The sequence below is a fragment of the Amblyraja radiata genome, chromosome 7 (assembly GCF_010909765.2).
Source record: "Amblyraja radiata isolate CabotCenter1 chromosome 7, sAmbRad1.1.pri, whole genome shotgun sequence".
Classification (NCBI taxonomy): Eukaryota; Metazoa; Chordata; class Chondrichthyes; order Rajiformes; family Rajidae; genus Amblyraja; species Amblyraja radiata.
Genome location: NC_045962.1, coordinates 51,698,686 through 51,720,890, shown reverse-complemented (window position 1 = coordinate 51,720,890; position 22,205 = coordinate 51,698,686). Strand labels below are relative to the sequence as shown.

At 45.1% G+C, this 22,205-nt stretch overlaps 2 protein-coding genes and 1 long non-coding RNA gene across 10 annotated transcripts in view; 2 read left to right on the top strand and 1 right to left on the bottom strand.

Annotated features, from left to right (window-relative positions):
- The window catches only part of tmem237 (transmembrane protein 237), a 37,214-nt gene extending 36,721 nt beyond the window's left edge, over nt 1-493 (top strand). For all 8 annotated transcript variants that reach the window (XM_033024506.1, XM_033024504.1, XM_033024505.1 and 5 more), the window contains one exon: nt 208-493. In XM_033024506.1, the coding sequence (XP_032880397.1) occupies nt 208-269 (62 nt within the window). In that variant the 3' untranslated portion in view covers nt 270-493. The remainder of the gene's footprint in view (nt 1-207) is intronic.
- Nucleotides 409-8,264, bottom strand: LOC116975413. The gene is made up of 3 exons (XR_004412619.1): nt 8,222-8,264; nt 5,665-5,670; nt 409-509 (listed from the first exon to the last, which is right to left on the bottom strand). It is a non-coding gene; the product is annotated as an uncharacterized LOC116975413 (long non-coding RNA).
- Nucleotides 8,265-9,406: 1,142 nt separating this feature from the next.
- Nucleotides 9,407-22,205, top strand: part of LOC116975411 (cytochrome P450 20A1) — a 28,931-nt gene continuing 16,132 nt past the window's right edge. Inside the window, exons 1-3 of the mRNA XM_033024501.1 lie at nt 9,407-9,576; nt 19,263-19,312; nt 20,470-20,636. Of these exons, the coding sequence (XP_032880392.1) occupies nt 9,505-9,576; nt 19,263-19,312; nt 20,470-20,636 (289 nt within the window). The 5' untranslated portion in view covers nt 9,407-9,504. The remainder of the gene's footprint in view (nt 9,577-19,262; nt 19,313-20,469; nt 20,637-22,205) is intronic.

The window sequence follows — 22,205 nt, the reverse complement described above, 5'->3', positions numbered from 1 at the left end:
TTAATACAAACACAGATACTGCGGGGAAAAAAAGAACAGGAAGGTCGAAGCTTGTCTCCATCATACTCCACGCATTTTGTGTTATATATAATTAAAAGAGTTAAACATTGCCCAGAATGTCAAAGTTATTTTCTGGCTAATGACCCATTATGACAGAAATAGTGTTTAATTGTGCACTGCAATAATGTTTTTCATTTTTCTTTGCAGAAGCGGAGTATGGAGCAGCTGTGAATGATGTGGTCGAACCTGATGATAAATGCAAAGCATAAACTGATATTGAATATTTAATATTGAAATTAGTTATAAAATATTCAATCTGAATGGTTTGTCTTTGGTTACTTTGAAAATCATTTTGTGTTGTGTATAATGAATTTATATTGTGCAGATAGTCATGTGTTTTCTATCAAAGACAACCTCCAGCTATGTTAGAAAGTGGTTGTTTCAACATAACATTAAAGTTTCTTGTTCAATAAATTTGCAGATTTAATGTTGAGCATATTTAAATGCAGCTTGGTTTATGGAATAGAAATTAGTTCTGCTAATATCACATTGGATTAGTGCAGGTCAACCATATCATTCAAAAGAACCCCTCATTTGGCACTATTAGCCACTAACATAGCATTCTGGCAAAACTATAGGATTGGTGTTTGAACAAAAGGGTAAAACAATTATATTGTGGATGATTGAGGCAAAGGAGCATTTTGAGACACTATAGAAACAGCCTCATTCATTATCCAGCCTGTCTTGAAGAGTGAATATGAATCACAGGATATGATTCTGTGATAAATACATGGGTTTTCAATTCATTGGCAAACACAGCCTCAAAAGCTGCCTACCCCCCACACTGGATCCCTATCAGTTTGCCTACCGCAAGAACAGGAGTACGGAGGATGCCATCTCAACGGCACTTCACTCCGCCCTCTCCCACCTCGACAACAGAGACACTTACGTAAGAATGCTGTTCATCGATTACAGCTCAGCATTCAACACCATTATACCATCAAAACTGATCACCAAACTCGGTAACCTGGGCATCGATTCCTCCCTCTGCAACTGGATACTGGACTTTCTAACCAACAGACCCCAGTCTGTTAGGTTAGACAAGCACACCTCTTCAACCCTCACCCTGAACACCGGCGTTCCACAGGGCTGTGTGCTGAGCCCCCTCCTCTACTCCCTCTTCACCTATGACTGCACACCTGTACATGGTACTAACACCATCATCAAGTATGCAGATGATACAACGGTGATTGGCCTCATCAGCAACAACGATGAGTCGGCCTACAGGGAGGAGGTCCAGCACTTAGCAGCATGGTGCGCTGACAACAACCTGGCCCTTAACTCCAAGAAGACCAAGGAGCTCATTGTAGACTTCAGGAAGTCCAGGGGCGGCACGCACACCCCCATCCACATTAACGGGACGGAGGTGGAACGTGTTTCTAGCTTCAGGTTCCTGGGAGTCAACATCTCCGATGACCTCTTTTAGAAACATAGAAATGAGGTGCAGGAGTAGGCCATTCGGCCCCTCGAGCCTGCACCGCCATTCAATATGATCATGGCTGATCATCCAACTCAGTATCCCGTACCTGCCTTCTCTCCATACCCTCTGATCCCCTTAGCCACAAGGGCCACATCTAACTCCCTCTTAAATATAGCCAATGAACTGGCCTCAACTACCCTCTGTGGCAGAGAGTTACAGAGATTCACCACTCTCTGTGTGAAAAAAGTTCTTCTCATCTCGGTTTTAAAGGATTTCCCCCTTATCCTTAAGCTCTGACCCCTAGTCCTGGATTTCCCAACATCGGGAGCAATCTTCCTGCATCTAGCCTGTCCAACCCCTTAAGAATTTTGTAAGTTTCTATAAGATCCCCTCTCAATCTCCTAAATTCTAGAGAGTATAAACCAAGTCTATCCAGTCTTTCTTCATAAGACAGTCCTGACATCCCAGGAATCAGTCTGGTGAACCTTCTCTGCATTCCCTCTATGGCAATAATGTCCTTCCTCAGATTTGGAGACCAAAACTGTACGCAATACTCCAGGTGTGGTCTCACCAAGACCCTGTACAACTGCAGTAGAACCTCCCTGCTCCTATACTCAAATCCTTTTTCTATGAAAGCTAACATACCATTCGCTTTCTTCACTGCCTGCTGCACCTGCATGCCTACTTTCAATGACTGGTGTACCATGACACCCAGGTCTCGCTGCATCTCCCCTTTTCCTAGTCGGCCACCATTTAGATAATAGTCTGCTTTCCTGTTTTTGCCACCACATTATACTGCATCAGCCAAACATTTGCCCACTCACCCAGCCTATCCAAGTCACCTTGCAGTCTCCTAGCATCCTCCTCACAGCTAACACTGCCCCCCAGCTTAGTGTCATCCGCAAACTTGGAGATATTGCCTTCAATTCCCTCATCCAGATCATTAATATATATTGTAAATAGCTGGGGTCCCAGCACTGAGCCTTGCGGTACCCCACTAGTCACTGCCTGCCATTGTGAAAAGGACCCGTTTACTCCTACTCTTTGCTTCCTGTTTGCCAGCCAGTTCTCTATCCACATCAATACTGAACCCCCAATGCCGTGTGCTTTAAGTTTGTATACTAATCTCTTATGTGGGACCTTGTCGAAAGCCTTCTGGAAGTCCAGATACACCACATCCACTGGTTCTCCCCTATCCACGCTTCTAGTTACATCCTCGAAGAATTCTATAAGATTCGTCAGACATGATTTACCTTTTGTAAATCCACGCTGACTTTGTCCAATGATTTCACCACTTTCCAAATGTGCTGCTATCCCATCTTTAATAACTGACTCTAGCAGTTTCCCCACTGTTAGACTAACTGGTCTGTAATTCCCCGTTTTCTCTCTCCCTCCCTTCTTAAAAAGTGGGGTTACGTTTGCTACCCGCCAATCCTCAGGAACTACTCCAGAATCTAAAGAGTTTTGAAAGATTATTACTAATGCATCCACTATTTCTGGAGCTACTTCCTTAAGTACTCTGGGATGCAGCCTATCTGGCCCTGGGGATTTATCGGCCTTTAATCCATTCAATTTACCCAACACCACTTCCCGGCTAACCTGGATTTCACTCAATTCCTCCAACTCCTTTGACCCACGGTCCCCTGCTATTTCCGGCAGATTATTTATGTCTTCCTTAGTGAAGACGGAACCAAAGTAGTTATTCAATTGGTCCGCCATATCCTTGTTCCCCATGATCAACTCACCTGTTTCTGACTGCAAGGGACCTACATTTGTTTTAACTAATCTCTTTCTTTTCACATATCTATAAAAACTTTTTTTGTTTTTATGTTCCCTGCCAGTTTTCTTTCATAATCTATTTTTCCTTTCCTAATTAAGCCCTTTGTCCTCCTCTGCTGGTCTCTGAATTTCTCCCAGTCCTCTGGTATACTGCTTTTTCTGGCTAATTTGTACGCATCATCCTTCGCTTTGATACTATCCCTGATTTCCCTTGTTATCCACGGATGCACTACCTTCCCTGATTTATTCTTTTGCCAAACTGGGATGAACAATTTTTGTAGTTCATCCATGCAGTCTTTAAATGTCTTCCATTGCATGTCCACCGTCAACCCTTTTAGAATTAATTGCCAGTCAATCTTGGCCAATTCACGTCTCATACCCTCAAAGTTACCTTTCTTTAAGTTCAGAACCATTGTTTCTGAATTAACAATGTCACTCTCCATCCTAATGAAGAACTCAACCATATTATGGTCACTCTTGCCCAAGGGGGCACGTACAACAAGACTGCTAACTAACCATTCCTCATTACTCAATACCCAGTCTAAAATAGCCTGCTCTCTCGTTGGTTCCTCTACATGTTGATTTAGATAACTATCCCGCATACATTCCAAGAAATCCTCTTCCTCAGCACCCCTGCCAATTTGATTCACCCAATCTATATGTAGATTGAAGTCACCCATTATAACTGTTTTGCCTTTGTCGCACGCATTTCTAATTTCCTGTTTGATACCATCTCCAACTTCACTACTACTGTTAGGTGGCCTGTACACAACACCCACCAGCGTTTTCTGCCCCTTAGTGTTTCGCAGCTCTACCCATACAGATTCTACATCATCCAAACTAATGTCCTTCCTTTCCATTGCGTTAATCTCCTCTCTAATCAGCAATGCTACCCCACCTCCTTTTCCTTTCTCTCTATCCTTCCTGAATATTGAATATCCCTGGATGTTCAGCTCCCAGCCTTGGTCACCCTGGAGCCATGTCTCCGTGATCCCAACTATATCATAGTCATTAATAGCTATCTGCACATTCAACTCATCCACCTTATTACGAATGCTCCTTGCATTGAGACACAAAGCCTTCAGGCTTGTTTTTACAACACTCTTACCCCTTATACAATTATGTTGAAAAGTGGCCCTTTCTGATTTTTGCCCTGGTTTTGTCTGCCTGCCACTTTTACTTTTCACCTTGCTACCTATTGCTTCTACCCTCATTTTACACCCCTCTGTCTCTACGCTCACACATTTAAGAAACCCATTCCCTTTAACTCCATCCTCCACTATCCCATTCGACACCCCACCCCCCTTATTCAGATTAAAACCACCCGTGTAGCAGTGGCAAACCTGCCTGCCAGAATGCTGGTCCCCCACCTGTTTAGATGCAATCCGTCCCTTTTGTACAGTTCCCCCTTACCCCAAAACAGATCCCAGTGATCTAAGAATCTAAATCCCTGCCCCGTGCACCAGTTCCTCAGCCACACGTTCAGGTCCCGTATCTCCCTGTTCCTGCTCTCGCCAGCACGAGGAACTGGAAGCAAACCGGAGATAACAACCCTGGAGGTCCTGCTTTTCAGCATTTTTCCGAGCTCTCTAAAGTCACGCTGCAGAATATTCATCCCCTTCTTTCCGACATCGTTTGTGCCGACATGCACTACCACTTCCGGATGTTCACCTTCGCCCTTGAGGATTTTTTGCACTCTGTCCGTGACATCCTGGATCCTGGCACCAGGAAGGCAGCACACCATCCTCGCATCCCGTCTGTTGCCGCAGAAACCCCTGTCCGTACCTCTCACAATGGAGTCTCCCACTACAATGGCGTTGCCTGCCTTAGGCCTTTTTGGTTTTGGCTCAACAGCCCTATTCGCATCACAATACCTCAACTCTGATCAAGAAGGCTCACTAGCGTCTCTTCTTCCTGAGGAGACTGAAGAAGGTCCATCTGTCTCCTCAGTGAGACAGATGGACCTTCTACCGCTGCACCATCGAGAGCATCCTTACCAACTGCATCACAGTATGGTATGGCAACTGCCCTGTCTCCGACCGGAAGGCATTGCAGAGGGTGGTGAAAATTGCCCAACGCATCACCGGTTCCTCGCTCCCCTCCATTGAGTCTGTCCAAAGCAAGCGTTGTCTGCGGAGGGCGCTCAGCATCGCCAAGGACTGCTCTCACCCCAACCATGGACTGTTTACCCTCCTACCGTCCGGGAGGCGCTACAGGTCTCTCCGTTGCCGAACCAGCAGGTCCAGGAACAGCTTCTTCCCGGCGGCTGTCACTCTACTCAACAACGTACCTCGGTGACTGCCAATCCCCCCCCCCCCCCCCAGGACACTTATTATTATTTATTCAAATCATTTGCTATGTCGCTCTTCCAGGGAGATGCTACATGCATTTCGTTGTCTCAGTACTGTACACTGACAATGACAATTAAAATTGAATCTGAATCTGAATCGGATGAAAACAATACCTTGAGAAATACTGTCCATTGTGTAGAAGTTATAAAAATAGTTTTTGCAGGAAAGGTTTGTAGAAATATCTAACTCTCCAGATAAATGTTCCTCCTTTGAACAATCAATATGTATCTAAATAGTTACCTCTCAAATGTGTTTAAAATGCAGTCTTACACGAGGAGAAAATGAAATTTGAATGATATGTCATTATGGTCTTTATGATATGTCATTTTTTGAACTACAATTACTTGAACAATTTCTCCCCTTTCCTGAACTCAGCTACGATTGATGCAGCAGTTCAAGAAAGGCCTCCGGTACATTGGCGAGACCAAGTGTCGACTCGGTGACCAATTGTGCTGAACACTTGTGCTCGGTCTGCCAAGGCCTGCTGGATCTCCCAGTTGCTAAGCATTTTAACTCCTCTTCCCATTCCCATACTGACCTTTCTGTCCATTGCGTGAATTAAGCTACTTACAAACTGGAGGAACAACACCTCATATTTCACTTGGGTAATTTACAATCCAGTTATATGAACATTGAATTCTCCAATTACTTGACAAATTAAGGGAGCGAAAGGCTGACATGCCTCCTGGACTTGATGGTCAACATCCTAAAAGATGTGTCTGCAGGAAGACAGAACGTGTTGGATATAATCGATCAAAACTTTCTGGATTCTGGAAGTGTCCTAGAGGTTTGGAAAACCATAAATATAAAAGTTCTAATCTCTCAAATTGGTGGAAATAGCTTGTCAATCCCTCTCAGAATTCTGTATCTCTCGATGAATCATCTAAATTTTCTCAATGCCAGGGCCAATATTCCCATCTGTAGAAGGGTCTCGACCCGAAATGTCACCCATGCCTGTCCCGCTGAGTTACTCTAACTTTTTGTGTCTATTCCACAATCTGTCTTTAAAGAACAATTCCCTCATGTCTATTAAAACCATCCTAAACAGAAGCCAAAGTGTGTGCATCCTTTCCTTGGTAGCGAGATCAAATCTCCCCTCAACACGCCAAATGACGTCCCTACATCACGTTGCCAAGACTTCGTGTTCTTGACATTTACACCCCAAACCGCTACCTTTATTGCAAGAAACCAACCACAAACCACTTTTCCTTCCAAACTGCTTGTATGATCACTTTCTGCATTTTCTGAACTAGCACATCAAAATCTAGTAATTTGTAACATTTAGCAATTTCTGGCCATTTGAAATTAGAGAAATCTTTTTTATTCTTCCAAAGTGCTCAACTTTATATTTTCTCATATCTGACTTGCTACTTTTTTTCTCCTTTTCTTGAACCCTGTAAATGTCAGCATAAAGTAATTGCTTAAAGTATTACAGGGTGGATGAAGAAAATATTTTTTTCATCCAGAAGGGAATTGGGTACTGGAATTTGCTGCCAGAAAAGGTGGCAGAGTTGAAAATCCCAATCTCATTTTCTAAATGTGTATTTAAACAATAGGTGCAAGAGTAGACCATTCGGCCCTTCGAGCCAGCACCGCCATTCAATGTGATCATGGCTGATCATCCCCAATCAGTACCCCATTCCTGCCTTCTCCCCATATCCCCTAACTCCGCTATCTTTAAGAGCCCTATCTAGCTCTCTCGTGAAAGTATCCAGAGAACCGGCCTCCACCGCCTTCTAAGGCAGAGAATTCCACAGACTCACAACTCTCTGTGAGAAAAAGTTCCCTCTTCTCTGTTCTAAATGGCTTGCCCCTTATTAAAACTGTGGCCCCTGGTTCTAGACTCCCCCAACATCGGGAACATGTTTCCTGCCTCTAGCGTGTCCAAACCCTTAACAATCTTATATGTTTCAATACAGAGTGTACAAGCCCAGCTGCTCCATTCTCTCAGCATATGACAGTCCTGCCATCCCGAGAATTAACCTTGTAAACCTATGCTGCACTCCCTCAATAGCAAGCATGTCCTTCCTCAAATTAGGGGACCAAAACTGCACACAATATTCCAGGTGTGTTCTCACGAGGGCTTTGTACAACTGCAGAAGGACTATACTCCTATACTCGACTCCTCTTGTTATAAAGGCCAACATGCCATTCACTTTCTTCACTGCCTGCTGTACCTGCATGCTTACTTTCATAGACTGATAGTCTATGAAACTTATGAGACTCATAGAACAAGGTCCCCCAGATCCCGTTGTACTTCCCCTTTTCCCAATTTGACGCCATTTAGATAGTAATCTCCCTTCCTGTTTTTGCTACCAAAGTGGATAACCTCACATTTATCCACATTAAACTTCATCTGCCAGAGTAATTTGAAGAGTAATTTGCACGATTTGCAGTTCAAAGGCAGGAGGTGGCAATAGATTAGCAAATACAGTACCTTTTCAAGTGGCATGAACACAGTGGGTTGAATGACTGACCATTTCAATTGTAGATTTTCTGTGATTCTGTTTGCAGACTAATTGTGTCTTTACCTTTCCAGCCCTCTTTAAATCATCACCATACTTTAATGTTTAATAAAGAACTGCAGATGCTGGAAAAATCGAAGATAGACAAAAATGCTGGAGAAACTCAGCGGGTGAAGCAGCATCTATGGAGAGATGGAATAGGCGACGTTTCGGGTCGAGACCTTTAATGTTACATTCTCTCCTTTCAACAATACCGTTAACTTTGAGTGTGAATAACTGGCTGACGACTGAACCTGAGTTGCATGTCAATGATTCATTCAAGCAAGGAATGAAATTAGATCTACCAAGATATCAGCACTTCCTAATGTAAATTATAGAAAAAAGGGATATTTTTGCTGACAATAGCCTGACCAGTGCTGTGCCTTTGGTGCTTCGATTCACTTGGATGTGCGGAGCAGGGTATGGTCAGGAAAATTAGCAATAAGAATCCTAAAATGTCCAATACGCACAAAGTGGATTTCCTCTCAGCCAGTTTGCCTCCATCTGAAATTATTCACACCTAGATTTTTTTTACCTCTGTACCCTATACATGGCTTTTGTCTTGAAGAAGGGGTCTGACCCAAAACGTCACCCATCCTTTTTCTCCATAGATGCTGCCTGACCTGCTGAGTTTCTCCAGCACTTTGCGTCTGTTTTCACTTGTCAGGATTTTTTGTGATTGCACAGTGAAATATTGTGATTGTGACACTGGCAGGTAGGAGAATGAAGGGTCAGGATTACCATTGAAAAGTCTAAAATGCGATTGACACATTGATGAATTGGTATTGGGAAACTGAAGTATCGCTTTACGATTTGAGAATGATAATGTGATTATAATGGAGGTACTCATGGATTGAGAGTTGAAGACCGAAATATGTGGATTGTGATTGATGTACAGATCGACTGGGATTGAAGATTGTGAGGTGGGGATGTGAATTGAGATGCGGATGAACTGGAATTGGAAAAGTGAGGGCACCTGCTTTGGGATTGTGACAGGTTGTAATTGGGACTCTGAGTTGTAGAATAAACCAAAAATGTGGATTGGATGTGGGAGGTAGAAAAATGGTGATTAGGAACCCAATTGAAATAACCGGATTGTAATTGTGCCGCTATTTATTGGGTTAGTGGCAAAGTGGAAGATCGGAATGAGACTGAAGCGATGTGGACCAAATATATGTGGACGGGGGGCGAGCCTAAACTCGGGTACCGGTTTGTGGGGTAGCCGAGGCCACGGCTGGGCTGGGCGTTTGGAGCAGAGCCGGGTTGCTGTGGAGACAGGCGGGGCGGGGCGGACCGTGCTGGAGGAGGCGGAGTTGTGGACGTGTCCCGGCGGGAGGGAAGTGGCCTGAGTCGAGCGCTCCGGCTCCGGCTCCTGCCGAGACAAGTGGCCATGCTGGACTTCGCGATCTTCGCCATCACATTCGTTGTGTTCCTGATCAGCGCCGTGCTGTACTTGTACCCGGTAAGGCCCGGAGTCCGGGCACCGGAGAGCTGGCGGTGGCCCGCACCTCTCCCGCTTTACTGTTGGTTGCAACCGAGGGCCCAGCAGACCGGAGCACCTCGTCCACCGGCACCAGGCCTCTCCCCGGACCTCAGCTCCTTGCACTCCACCTGTGGTCTCTATCTCATCCCCAATATCCTATCAACTCCCGGTCTCAGATAGCAAATTAATAAGTTGCTATCTTATTAATAAGTGCTTAGTAGTTTTTATTGACTTCGTCCTGCACAAAGTGTTGGAGAAACTCAGCGGGCAACATCTGGGGAGGGAAATGGACAGATGTTTCAGACTGTCCCATCAATTCGTCCTCGAACGCCGAACATGATGCAAAAATAAATTAATCTCTGCTTGCACATGAGCCACATCGCTCTATTCCCTGTGTGCCATCATTAAAGGCCTCTCAAATGCCTCTATGGTATTTGCCCCCCACCACGACCTCCTGGCAGTACATTCCAGGCGTACACCACTCGCTGTGTACAAAAAACGCCCAGCACATCTTTTCACCTTTGATCTCAAAGCTCTGCCCTCCAGTTTTTGACATTTTCACCCTGGGGGAAAAAAGTTTTGACTATCCTATCTATGCCTCTCATAATGTTATATATCAGGTCTCCCACAACCATTGACACCCCAGAGAAAACAATCCAAGTTTGTCCAACCTCTCCTTATAGCCAACATTTTCTAATCCAGATAGCATTCTGGTAAACCTCTTCTGCACCACCTCCAAAGCCTCCACATCCTTCCTGAGATGGAGCAAACCAAAATACACACTATACTCCAAATGTTGCCTAACCTATGTATTACAAAGCTACAACAAGACTACGTGACTCTTGTACCCAATACCCTCTTAAAGGTCCGCTTGCTTACGGTAAGTGGTTACAGTCGACAGTAACGTTTCTGCCAGGTGATTAAGCAGTGACTCGAGTCCCCTTGGGTCTGGCCACAGTTATTGACGAGCTAAAAATCTTTACATTTAAGCAGGCACATGAGCAGTCAAGGAATTAGGGAATATGGATCGTGTGAAGGCAGATGAGAATTAGTTTAAATTGGCATAATTGCTTGTCACAGAAGTCATGGTCTGAAGAGCTTATTCAAATGCTTTGTTCTGTGTAAATGCTAGAAATCTCAAAAACAGAAAATGCTGGAAATGTTCAACGGTTCAGACAGCCTCTGCGGAATAAGAAAAACATTTTACGATGTTTACAGTTTAAAAGTCGCTGCACTTTTACCAAATGATCTTCCATCATGTTTTGTTTTTTATTCCATGCTCCGGTACGCAGATTTGAGTTCTGGTCTGTGTTATGACAACATGCATTCTCCAGTCCCAAAATGGACTCCGCCCCCCTCTTCATGGTTTTCCTTCTCCCTTTTGGCCTTCTATCCTCTCCGGACCTTTTTATTTCCAACTGCTGACATGACATCAACCATCTTGATTTCTCCACTCCCCTTACCTATTCCAATCTCACCCCCTCTGAACACACAGCCCTCCACTCACTCAATAATAGCAACAATCCCGACATTGTTATTAAACCTGCTGCCAATGGGTGGTGCTGTTGTAGTCTGGCAGGCTGTCCTCCACCGTGTAGAGGCCAGCCACGCGCTAGCTCCCGGACACCTCCTTATATTTGTCCCTTGACCATGACCCCAAAGACGAACATTATGCCATCAGCTGTCAGACTGTTTCCGATCTCATTACCTCTGGCGATCTCTCCTCCACAGTCTCCCCAGCCCCGCACTGCCTGCTTATCTCCTTCCCAAAATCCATAAATGGGACGCCTTGGCAGACCCATTGTTTCTGCCTGCTCTTACTCCACTGAACTCATTTCCAAATAGATTTTCCAGTCCTTTTTGATCCTTGTCTCTGTGTCCTGTAGTTCTGCTCTCGCTCCCACCCCCAGACAGAACAAGGATAGACTTCCTGAGGTCCTCACCTTTCACCCCACCATCCTCCGCATCCAACATATCATCCTCAGACATTTCAGTCACCTGTCCCTATCCCTTCCCCCTTCAGCTCCATCCAGGGTCTCCAGCAGTCCTTCCAGGTGAGACAAAGACTCATTTGTATCTTGTCTAACTTCATCTACTGCATCGGGTGCCTACAATGTGGCCTGTACATTGGCAAGACCACGCGTGGACTCAGCGACTGTTTTCCCTGAATAATTGTGCTTGGTCTGCCAAGGCTGCAGGATCTCCCGGTTGCTATCCATTTTAATTCCTCTTTCCATTTCCACACTCACCTTTCTGCCAGCCTCCTCCATTGCGAGAGTGAGGCCACATGCAAACTGAAGGAACAACACCTCGTATTCCTCTGGGGTAGCTTGCAACCCAATGGCATGAACAATGAATTCCCCAATCTTAGGTAAATACAGACCTCACCACTTCCTTCTTCCCCACAACTCCCTTCCTTCCTCCCCCCCCCCCCCTATGCTCCACCTGGACTTGTACATATTTCTCCCCTCTCCATCCCCTTCAACCAACATTCAACCCTCCTCACCTGAGTTGGCCTATTACATACAAGGCTTTGTTGTGCCCCTTCTTTCTTCTAGCTTTTGGTGCCCCCCTCCCCTTCCACAATACAATCAGCCTAAAGAAGGGTCCCAATCCGAAATGTCACCTATCCATGTTCTCCTGAAATGTTACCTGACCTGCTGAGCTACTCCAGCATCTTCTTTTGTAAACCAGCATCTGCAATTCCATGTTTATACACCCTAAACATACATGATCAGCAAGGCTTGTAATCAGTCTAGATCTCTGCAGCTTGCTGTCAGAAAGTACATGAGCATGGGTTGTGCACAAGGCTTTCAGTATGTTTATGAATCTGCATGATTTTACGTGTGTGTGTATGAATGAATGTGTGAGAGAGAGAGAGAGACTGGGTACACGTGCAGTTGTGAAGCGCAAATGTGCATGATTGCAAGGATAAGGGTCTCCACATGTCAGCTGATGTCTATGTGCTTCTGGACATATGGCTGAATTTACCATGTACGAGTTGGATGCCATTTTGTTACTTACACACAAATTAAATTGCCAGCTGAGCTGTGTGGTGTGATGGTACTTGATATCCTTGAAGCAATCGCCCATATCTGAATTGCAGTGACTGCATCTAAAATATGTAATAACAGTCTCGTGTGTTTGTGCAGCTGCTTTATCAGCTGTCAATGATTTATAAGCCACCATGTATGTCTCTTTCAACTAGGCAATCCAGGACTAGTGTCTTTGATGCAAAAAATGGAAATGTCATGTCTATATTGAATTGGTTCATTGATTTTGCATTAAATGTTTTATATTCATACTGGATGTGATAAATGGGAAAACCCAAGTGCCAGAACTGCCCAGAATTTGAAAAGTAGTAGTACACTCGCTTAAAGCCCCGTCCCATGGTACGAGTTCATTCCAAGAGCTCTCCCGAGTTTGCCCTGATTCGAACATGGAGATTTACGGTAATGGCCACTCATCGGTACTCGGGGCTCTCGTGGACAATTTTCAAAATGTTGAAAAATGTTCACGAGTCTTCCCGTGCTTACCTGCCGTTAGCGAGTCTTCCCGAGTACATGCCGTTAGCGTTACGAGCCGCTAAGAGACGTCCCCGAGCTCTGACGTACCCGCTACGTTCATTCTCCGTGCTTACCACGAGTTTTATTTTTTTTTAAACTCAGGAGAGCTCTTGGAATGAACTCGTACCGTGGGACAGGGCTATTAGTGTACCAGTTTACAATTGACAAATTTGTGTTCTTATATCAATGTACTTTAAAAAACTCAATGACCTCCTGAGGTTTTGCCAATTACCTTAAATTTAATTATTGTTAAAACACAGAGTACTTGTGCTATACCAGGATAAACACTCAACCAAAAAAAGGAAGCCCAATGCCAAAGTAGCCAATGCCAATGCTAAATTGCTTACGCTATCAGATAATACACACTTATGCTATCAGATAATAACTAACTCCACATTCAGTAATAAGCCATCTACATGTTAACAGACACAAAAGCTAAATGTTTAACCAAGAAACACAATCCCACTGCCACATGAACTTCTCCACTCCCCTTTCTCACTCTAACCTCTTCCCCCCCTGAACGAACAGCCCTCCACTCACTGCAACAATCCAGACTGGGTGATCAAACCTGCCGACAAGGGAGGTGCCGGGGTAGTCTGGCACGCTGATACAACTAGTCTGAGGCCACGCGCCAACTCTCAGACACCTCCTCCTACTTATCCTTGGACCATGACCCCACAGACAAGCACCAGGCCATTATCTCTAACATGATGCTGGCTTCATCACTTCCGGCTCCCTGCCCTCCCAAGCCTCCAACCTCATCGTTCCCCAGCCCCACACGGCCCGATTTTACCTTGTCCCCAAAATCCACAAACCTGACTGTCGTGGCAGACCCATTGTTTCTGCCTGTTCGTGTCCAACCAAACTTATTTCCACATACCTTGACTCCATCATAACCCCCCGGTTAAATCCCTCTCTACCTATGTTCATGACACCACACACGCTCTACGTCTCCTCCATGACTTCCGTTTTCCAGGTCCCTATTCCCTCATCTTTACCATAGATGTCCAGTCACTCTACACCTCCATCTCCCATCAGGAGGGTCTTAAAGCCCTCCATTTCTTCCACGACCGCAGAACCAACCAATCCCCGTCTACTGATACTCTCCTCCGCCTAGCGGAGCTGGTCCTCCGTTTGACTCCTCCCATTTCCTCCAAATCCAAGGCGTAGCTATGGGCACGCGCATGGGCCCAAGCTATGCCTTCCTCTTTGTATGGTACGTCGAACAATCCTTGTTCGAGGCGTACCGTGGCCCTATCCCCAAACTCTACCTCCGCTACATCGACGACTGCATGTCCTGCACCCATACAGAACTCACTGACTTCATCCATTTCACCACTAACTTCCATCTGGCACTCAAATACACCCGACATCTCCCTACCGTTTCTAGGCCTCACTATCTCCATCGCAGGTGACAGACTACTGACTGACATCTACTATAAACCCACTTACTCCCATGGCTATCTGGACTACACTTCTTCCCACCCTGCTTCCTGTAAGGACTCCATCCCCTACTCCCAATTCCTCCGTCTACGCCGCATCTCCACCCAGGATGAAGTGTTCCAAACCAGGGCATTGGAGATGTCCTCATTCTTTAGGGAACAGGGGTTCCCCTCTTCTACTATAGATGAGGCTCAACCCAGGGTCTCTTCTATACCCCGTAACTCTGCTCTCACTCCCCATCTCCCCCACTCGTAACAAGGGCAGAGTCCCCCTTGTCCTCACCTTCCACCCTACCAGCCATCACATACAACAGATGATCCTCCGACATTTTCGCCACCTCCAACGGGATCCCAACACTGGCCACATCTTCCCATGTCCTCCCCTTTCGGCTCATCCCAGAGACCGCCCCCTCCGTAACTCCCTAGTCAATTCATCCCTTCCCACTCCTGGCACTTTCCCTTGCAACCGCAGGAAATGCTACACTTGTCGCTTTACCTTCCCCCCTTGAGTCAAGGACCAAGGACCCAAGCAGTCTTTCCAGGTGCGGCAGAGGTTCACCTGCACCTCCTCCAACCTCATCTATTGCATCCGCTGCTCTAGGTGTCAACTGCTCTACATCGGTGAGGCCAAGCGTAGGCTTGGCGATCGCTTCGCCCAACACCTCCGCGCGGTTCGCAATAACCAACCTGATCTCCCGGTGGCTCAGTACTTCAACTCCCCCTCCCATTCCGAATCCGACCTTTCTGCCCTGGGCCTCCTCCATGGCCTGAGTGAGGCCCACCGTAAATTGGAGGAGCAGCACCTCATATTTCGCTTGGGTAGTTTACACCCCAGCGGTATGAACATTGACTTCTCCAACTTCAGGTAGTCCCTGCTTTCTCCTTCTTTCCCCTCCCTTCCCAGCTCTCCCACAGCCCAGTCTCTGCCTCTTCCTTTCTTCTTCCCGCCCCCTCCACCCCCACATCTGTCTGAAGAAGGGTCTCGACCCGAAACGTCGCCTATTTCCTTTGCTCCATAGATGCTGCCTCACCTGCTGAGTTTGTCCAGCATTTTTGTCTACATGAGAATCTAAGATGCCTTTACACATTTAAACTATAGGACAACAAAAACTAGGTATGCGGATGCCAGTATATCAAGTGTGCACTTTCCTTCACTGGTGTTTTGTTGAGTTAGGCCCGCGATACGTTGGGAAAGCTCAACATTTAGTTCTGGTGTCCCAGAACCATCCCCCTCAATACCTGCTCTCACCACCTATGCTACCAATATGCACTTGTAAGCAGTTAACTATGTAAGTATCTGCTCTGCAAACCAAACTACAGAACATAGATTTAACACTCAAATAAATGCTAAGCACTCATGTCCTGTCTTGCACTTCCATCGAACAATCGTAGCGCCACTAATATCAACCTCGCATATCAAACCGGAAAGAACACAACACACATACCACACTTCATACATGTCCTTTCTCCCTCCCAACTGACACTGTTTCTTCTCCACCAAATCCAACTGCTGCCCTGCTCTGCTGTCTCTGACATCTCCTTTATGGCCTGATGCAAACTGCCTGTGAATTCCTAGTTCTCCAAATAGCAATGTATTCGATCGCACTATGAAACCTCTACAACCCACCTCTACCAGATGTACAGTTGCTTTCCATCCTTGTTGCTCAACTTCTGTTGCCAAATCGACATATCTAAGCTTTTTCCTTTCATCCACTGAGTTCTCCCAAGACACCGCTGGTTCTATAAAATACACTATCCGCTCACTAACTGACCATAACACTATATCTGGCCTCAAACTAGTACTAATTATTTCCTGTGGAGCAACAAGCTTTCCTCCTAAGTCCACCTGCACGTCCCAATCATTGTCTCTCCTTAGCTGGCCTAACTAATGCTTGTCTGAAATGTTTCCTCCTCTGCCTTTCTCTCCCTCATGGACAAAATCTTCTTCTTCTTCTTGCGTATGGCGTGCACAGCCTAAAGTTGTAGGGCAACTTGTTCTATTTGATCTTATTTGATTGTGCACACTAGGTTAATTGCATTCGTCGAAACAAGGCGGACCACGTTGCAATCTCCCTCCCCATGGACAAAATGAATAGCTACAATCTCAGTCCTAATGCATACTGAATTCACCTGTGCTCCCCTCTCAATTGCTGCAGCCATACACTTCAAAACCTGGTTATGCCGCCAAGTATCCCGACCTTGAGAAAGGCTAGTCTTGCATCCTGACAAAATATGCCTCAACGTTGCCATCTCTGAACACAGCGGACACACCTACCCACTGTATGAGGTTCTGTGGTGATGGTGGCACATCATTAATAGCCCCTATAAGGAAACTTACCTGACCCGCCTCCATGCACCACAGGTCCCTCCAGCGAAACCTCCTCTTCACTACACTGTATTCTCTTATTACCAACCTCATCTATCATTGCAAGCAGATTCTCATTAAAGTTCATTGACATTGTATGAATTCCAGCAACTCGTCTGCCCACAACGTTCTCATAAACATCAGTTGGTGATCAGATAGTCTGATTTATCTGATGGATAAACAACAGCCTGGGCAACAGTGATGTTGGGAAAGATTTCTCCTGCAAAAACAGTACAAATTATTGCTGTTATGTTTTGTTTACCAAAGTGTTAGATGAGCAGCAAATGCTGGCTCATGTGGTTAGGTCATGGAATACATGTGATCTCATGGAAGGACAGAAAATATTGGGAGCGACGTTGCACACTCCTGTTTATATTTGTCGTTTCTGGCAGATGATGGTATGTTACCATAACTGTAATATAATTTTGTTGGATGCAGATCATCATTGATTTATTTATCACTGAGTTTATAGAACATAGAATAACACAGCACAGTAACGGGCCCTTCAGCCCACAATGTTTGTGCCAAACTTGATGATTAGTTAAACTGATCACATCTGCCTCTTAATGATCCATATCCCTCTATTTCCTGAACTTATATGTGCCTATTTAAAAACCTCTTAAACATCATTATCGTATCTGCCTCTACCACCACATCTGGCAATACATTCCAGGCCCTCACCACTCTGTGTAGGAAAAAAACGAATCCCGCGCATCTCCATTAAACTTTTCCCCTCTCACTTAATAGCTATGCCTCTAGGGTTTTGACATTTCCACCGTGGGAAAAAGATTCTGACTGTCACTAAGTGGAAGAGGATGGGAGAGGGGTGATAAAATGAAATTGAGGGAATTGGGAGGGTAGGTGAGTGTACAAAGGAGAGGAAAGGAGCAGGGTGAGGGGAGGGGCATAGTGAAAGAAATGGGTGTGCACCTGGATGAGGGGGATATAGGAAGGAGAGGGGGTGGGGGGATTACTTAAAATAGTGGTCATATCAAGGTACTCCAAGCTACCCAAGCAGAATACAAGGTGCTTTTCCTCCAGTTTGTATGTGGCATTCTGGCAATGATGGATGTCCAGGACAGAAATGGTAGGTAAGGGAAAGGGAGTTACCAAAGGGGAGATCCAGCAGGCCTTGGTGGACAGAGTTGAAGTGTTGGGCGAACCGGTAGCCTAGTCTTCACTAGTAGGCTGAACGGTTTCCTTCAATGTCATTAAGAATTATGAAACAAATCTCATTGTTCTATGTAAAACCTTGCAGTGCACCAAATGGCTGCCAGATTTCTGTTATTACCACTGGGATTACATTTCTAAAGTACTTTAAAAAAAACTTGCTTTAAATTTGCAAGTACAGCCAAAATACATTAGCCCAATTGTTTACTTTAACCTCTTGAAACAGGTCCATGTCTTAATTTGATATTTTATATGTAGATCAAACTGTATTGCTGATTTGATCTGTGTCTGGTTTTGCTGCTGATGACCTATTCCATAATCCATGTTAGGTTTCCCACACCACCGCCACCTTGTGCATGCGGGCAGCCATGTTGGGTGTTAGTTTTAACTTACGATTCGGAGCCTACAGTACTCATCTTGATGGTCTCTGTATGTATACAAATTAAAGTACGTTATGATATATAATGACTCTGTATCATAAGTACTTTGCACATTATACACTTTTTTTCATTCATGAATTCAGCATGTTACTGATGGGACGAGGGTGACAAAAATGACTTCTTGTACATCCCACCTGTTGGCTGGAAAATGGAACGCAGCATGATTCCTCTGCATGAACTCCGGTTGGATCATGTATGGACAAGTTGTTGCTGGGAATCAGATGACCTGGCAAAAAGTGACAATATTAGTGTAGTCTAGTATATAGTCAATTTTCGTTCGTCACATACACCCGAAGGTGCGGTGAAATGAATTTGCCAGCAGCGGTACAATTAAAAGAACACACAATACACAATAAGAGTTAACACAAACATCCACCACAGCATTCTTCACTGCGGTGGAAGGCACAAAGTTCAGTCAGTCCTCCTTGTTCACCCGTGGTCGGGGCCATAAACCCTCCGCAGTCGCCGCTACCGACGACCAGATATACAGGCCCTCTCGTCGGGACGGTCGAACACGCTCCGTACTTTGTACTTCATTACTTTGGAAGGAATGATGTAGGAATAAATCCCCTAACTTTCCATTCTATCATTTGACTGGTAGTGAGAGAGTTAGGAAATTTGTTTTGCATAATTTATCTTCAGTTGATTTACTCTCAATATTTATCCTGTGTTTTATCAATAGGCATCCAGGCAAGCATCTGGCATTCCAGGGATGACACCTACAGAGGAGAAGTAAGTCACTGCAGGCTGGAAATTTTGTTAAAAATAAAAATGTTTCTCTTCACTGTATGAGAAGATATTCTTTCAAACCAATGAAGTCGTTTTGTACTGTCATTGCTTGTAATGAAAGACATTTGGCACCTATTTTGAGCAGTGCAAGAGCTCAAGAAAACAATGAGAATTGTTTCATATCTCTTTATGACATGGCAGACAATTCAGCCCATCAAGTCCATGCTTGCTCTCGAGGCAATCCCATTAATTTGCCTGCAACATGTGCAACACATGCCCATCAGACGCTCTCCTCTTCGCCCATAAACACCAAAGACAATTTACAGGAAACAATTAACCTACTACAGGTAGTAGATGCACATTATGTCTTCCATGCACAGTCACTTCACTAATATCTGGGATTTTGCATCTCAGCTGTCCTACAGTTCAGTCAAGCAATAACTTATTATTCCATCGGGCATCTCCATCACTGCCTTGTGAATGTGGCCCTGACTGTCCTCAACTTTGAATTCAGAGCACAGAAAGTTGGTACAAGGCAGTTGCATATCAAAGGCATCCTGTCATTTGGTACAAGGCAGTTGCATCAAAGGCATCGGTCATTGTCTCAATACACAGCAACCTGGGGCAAGCCTGGGCTTGTTCAATACAGAGTCCCTTTGAGCACATTAGTCATTGGCTGAATACACAGCAACCTGGGGGAAGTCTGGGCTTGTCTTTCTGTATCGATCTACTGGAGAAAAGCCTGCTTTGAGACAAAATGTAAGTTGTAATAGTCCAGGATTCCATTATATATATTTAAAAGCATTTGACCTTATCAAAAGCTCCAAATGCATCTGATTATTTCAGAATTTTCCAAACTGCTTCACAATGACTTGTAATTTTGAAGATATTGTTGTGATGTTGGGTCTATGGCAGCCAGTTTGAACATAATAGACTCACCAGAACAGAAATCGTCTTCTGAAAACTTGCACATAAAAGAAATATTGTGACTGGTGATAATTCCTCTTCCATTCAAAACATTGCTGTGAGGTAATTTGGGTTGACTTTATCTGAACATTTCCCGCTGCCCTATTCCAAAGCTCGGCTCTCTGTTTCCTTGCCTCGCAGCTCCCATTTATTCCTAATTTATCTGACCACAACTATTTATTCTGACTCCTCAGGGATGGAAATCTTCCAGATATTGTAAGCACTGGCAGTCTTCATCAATTCCTAGTTAATCTTCATGAAAAGTATGGATCCATTGCATCCTTCTGGTTTGGGCGTCGGCTGGTGATCAGTTTGGGTTCCTTGGACTTCTTGGAAGAACACATCAATCCAAACCGAACCTGTAAGTACTGCTCATGTTACTGTTCATCTGTTTGGACAGATACTGAGGCCAATTCCGATGGCCCACCTCTGACACAAAGTTGGCTGTTAAAACAGTGCAGGTTAAAACTCGAGTCATCTTGGGGACATAGAGCATGGAAATAGGCCCTTCGGCCCAACTCGTTCATGCCATCCAAGCTTTCCCATCTAAGCTAATCCCATTTGCCCGCATCTCCTCCTATCTCTCTAAACCTGTCCACGTCTTTTAACTTGTTATTGCAAATGCCTAAACTACTTCCTCTGGCAGTTCATTCCATATACCAACTATCCACTGTAAAAAAAATGCCCCTCAGGTTTATTTTAAATCTTCCGCCTCTCACCCTCTAGTTCTTGATTCTGCAACCCTGAGAAAAAGACAGTCCCCTGCACCCCAAGGAATGAAGTCCTAGCCTGCCCAACCTCATTCTTAGGCCCTTGAGTCTTTTCTACGCTCTTTTCAGCTCAAAGGCATCTTTCCGATAGCAAGGTGCCCAAAACTGAACACAATACTCCAAATGCAGCTCTACTAACGTCTAGTACAACTGTAATACAACATCACAACTTGTCTACTGGGTTCCCTGAATGATGAAGGCCAGAATGTCTAAAGCCTATCTTCCTATTTTTACCCTCACTGGCATGTAATGTTGATTCCGGTTATTTTACCCCCTCCCAGTCTGGGCCAGTAAAACACTGATTTGAATACCAAACCCTTTATTCAATGCGGGGCCAATTTCCGATCCACTCACTCGAGCCCTCAGCAGCCTCGCGCAGACAGAACAGAAAGAGAAGACACGAGCCAACGAATCGATCTCCTATTTATACAGATATACATTGGTGGAAACCAATGGCGGGAAAATACAGTGGGAGGCAACCCTTTAGCCCAGTCACAGATACATAACAGTTGTCAGCACAGAGAAACAAAACAGAAACCTCTTCAGGGGTCCAGACTTGGTGGCGACAAATGGCTCACATCATTTCCAGGAATTGGGTCTCCACCCTGTGATGTCACCACCAGTGAAGCCAAGTCTCAACAGTTACTTTCCATTCCCAAAGCACCCCCATCACTGCATATTCACATTAACATCAGGAGGAATAGGTAGATTATTCCCCTCGTGTCACTAATTTTTAACCTTTTTGCCTTACATATTCATTCCATAGGACCTCATCCCTTTTCCTTCCTATTCCATTTGTGTCAATGTGTTCCCCTAACTAATGTGTCTTCTATTGCTGTAGCCCTGTCTGACTTCACCCTACCCTGCTGTGCTTCAGACCCAGGCCTGGGGCCACAGACCTAGCTGCTGCTGCTACTCTCCTCTGAATAGTCATCTCCCCAATAGTATCCAACTGAGTATGTGAGGGGAATGGCCACAGGGGATTCTTGAACTCCCTGCCTGCTCCCTTTACCCTCCCTGATGTTCACCCATTTACTTCCTGCCTACACCATAGGTGTGACCTGGACAATCCTCTGACCATCCAGCTGCAGCTCCAGTTCTCACACTTGGTCAGTCAGAGACTGCAGCTGCATGCACCTCTTGTCAGTGTTGTCCTGGAG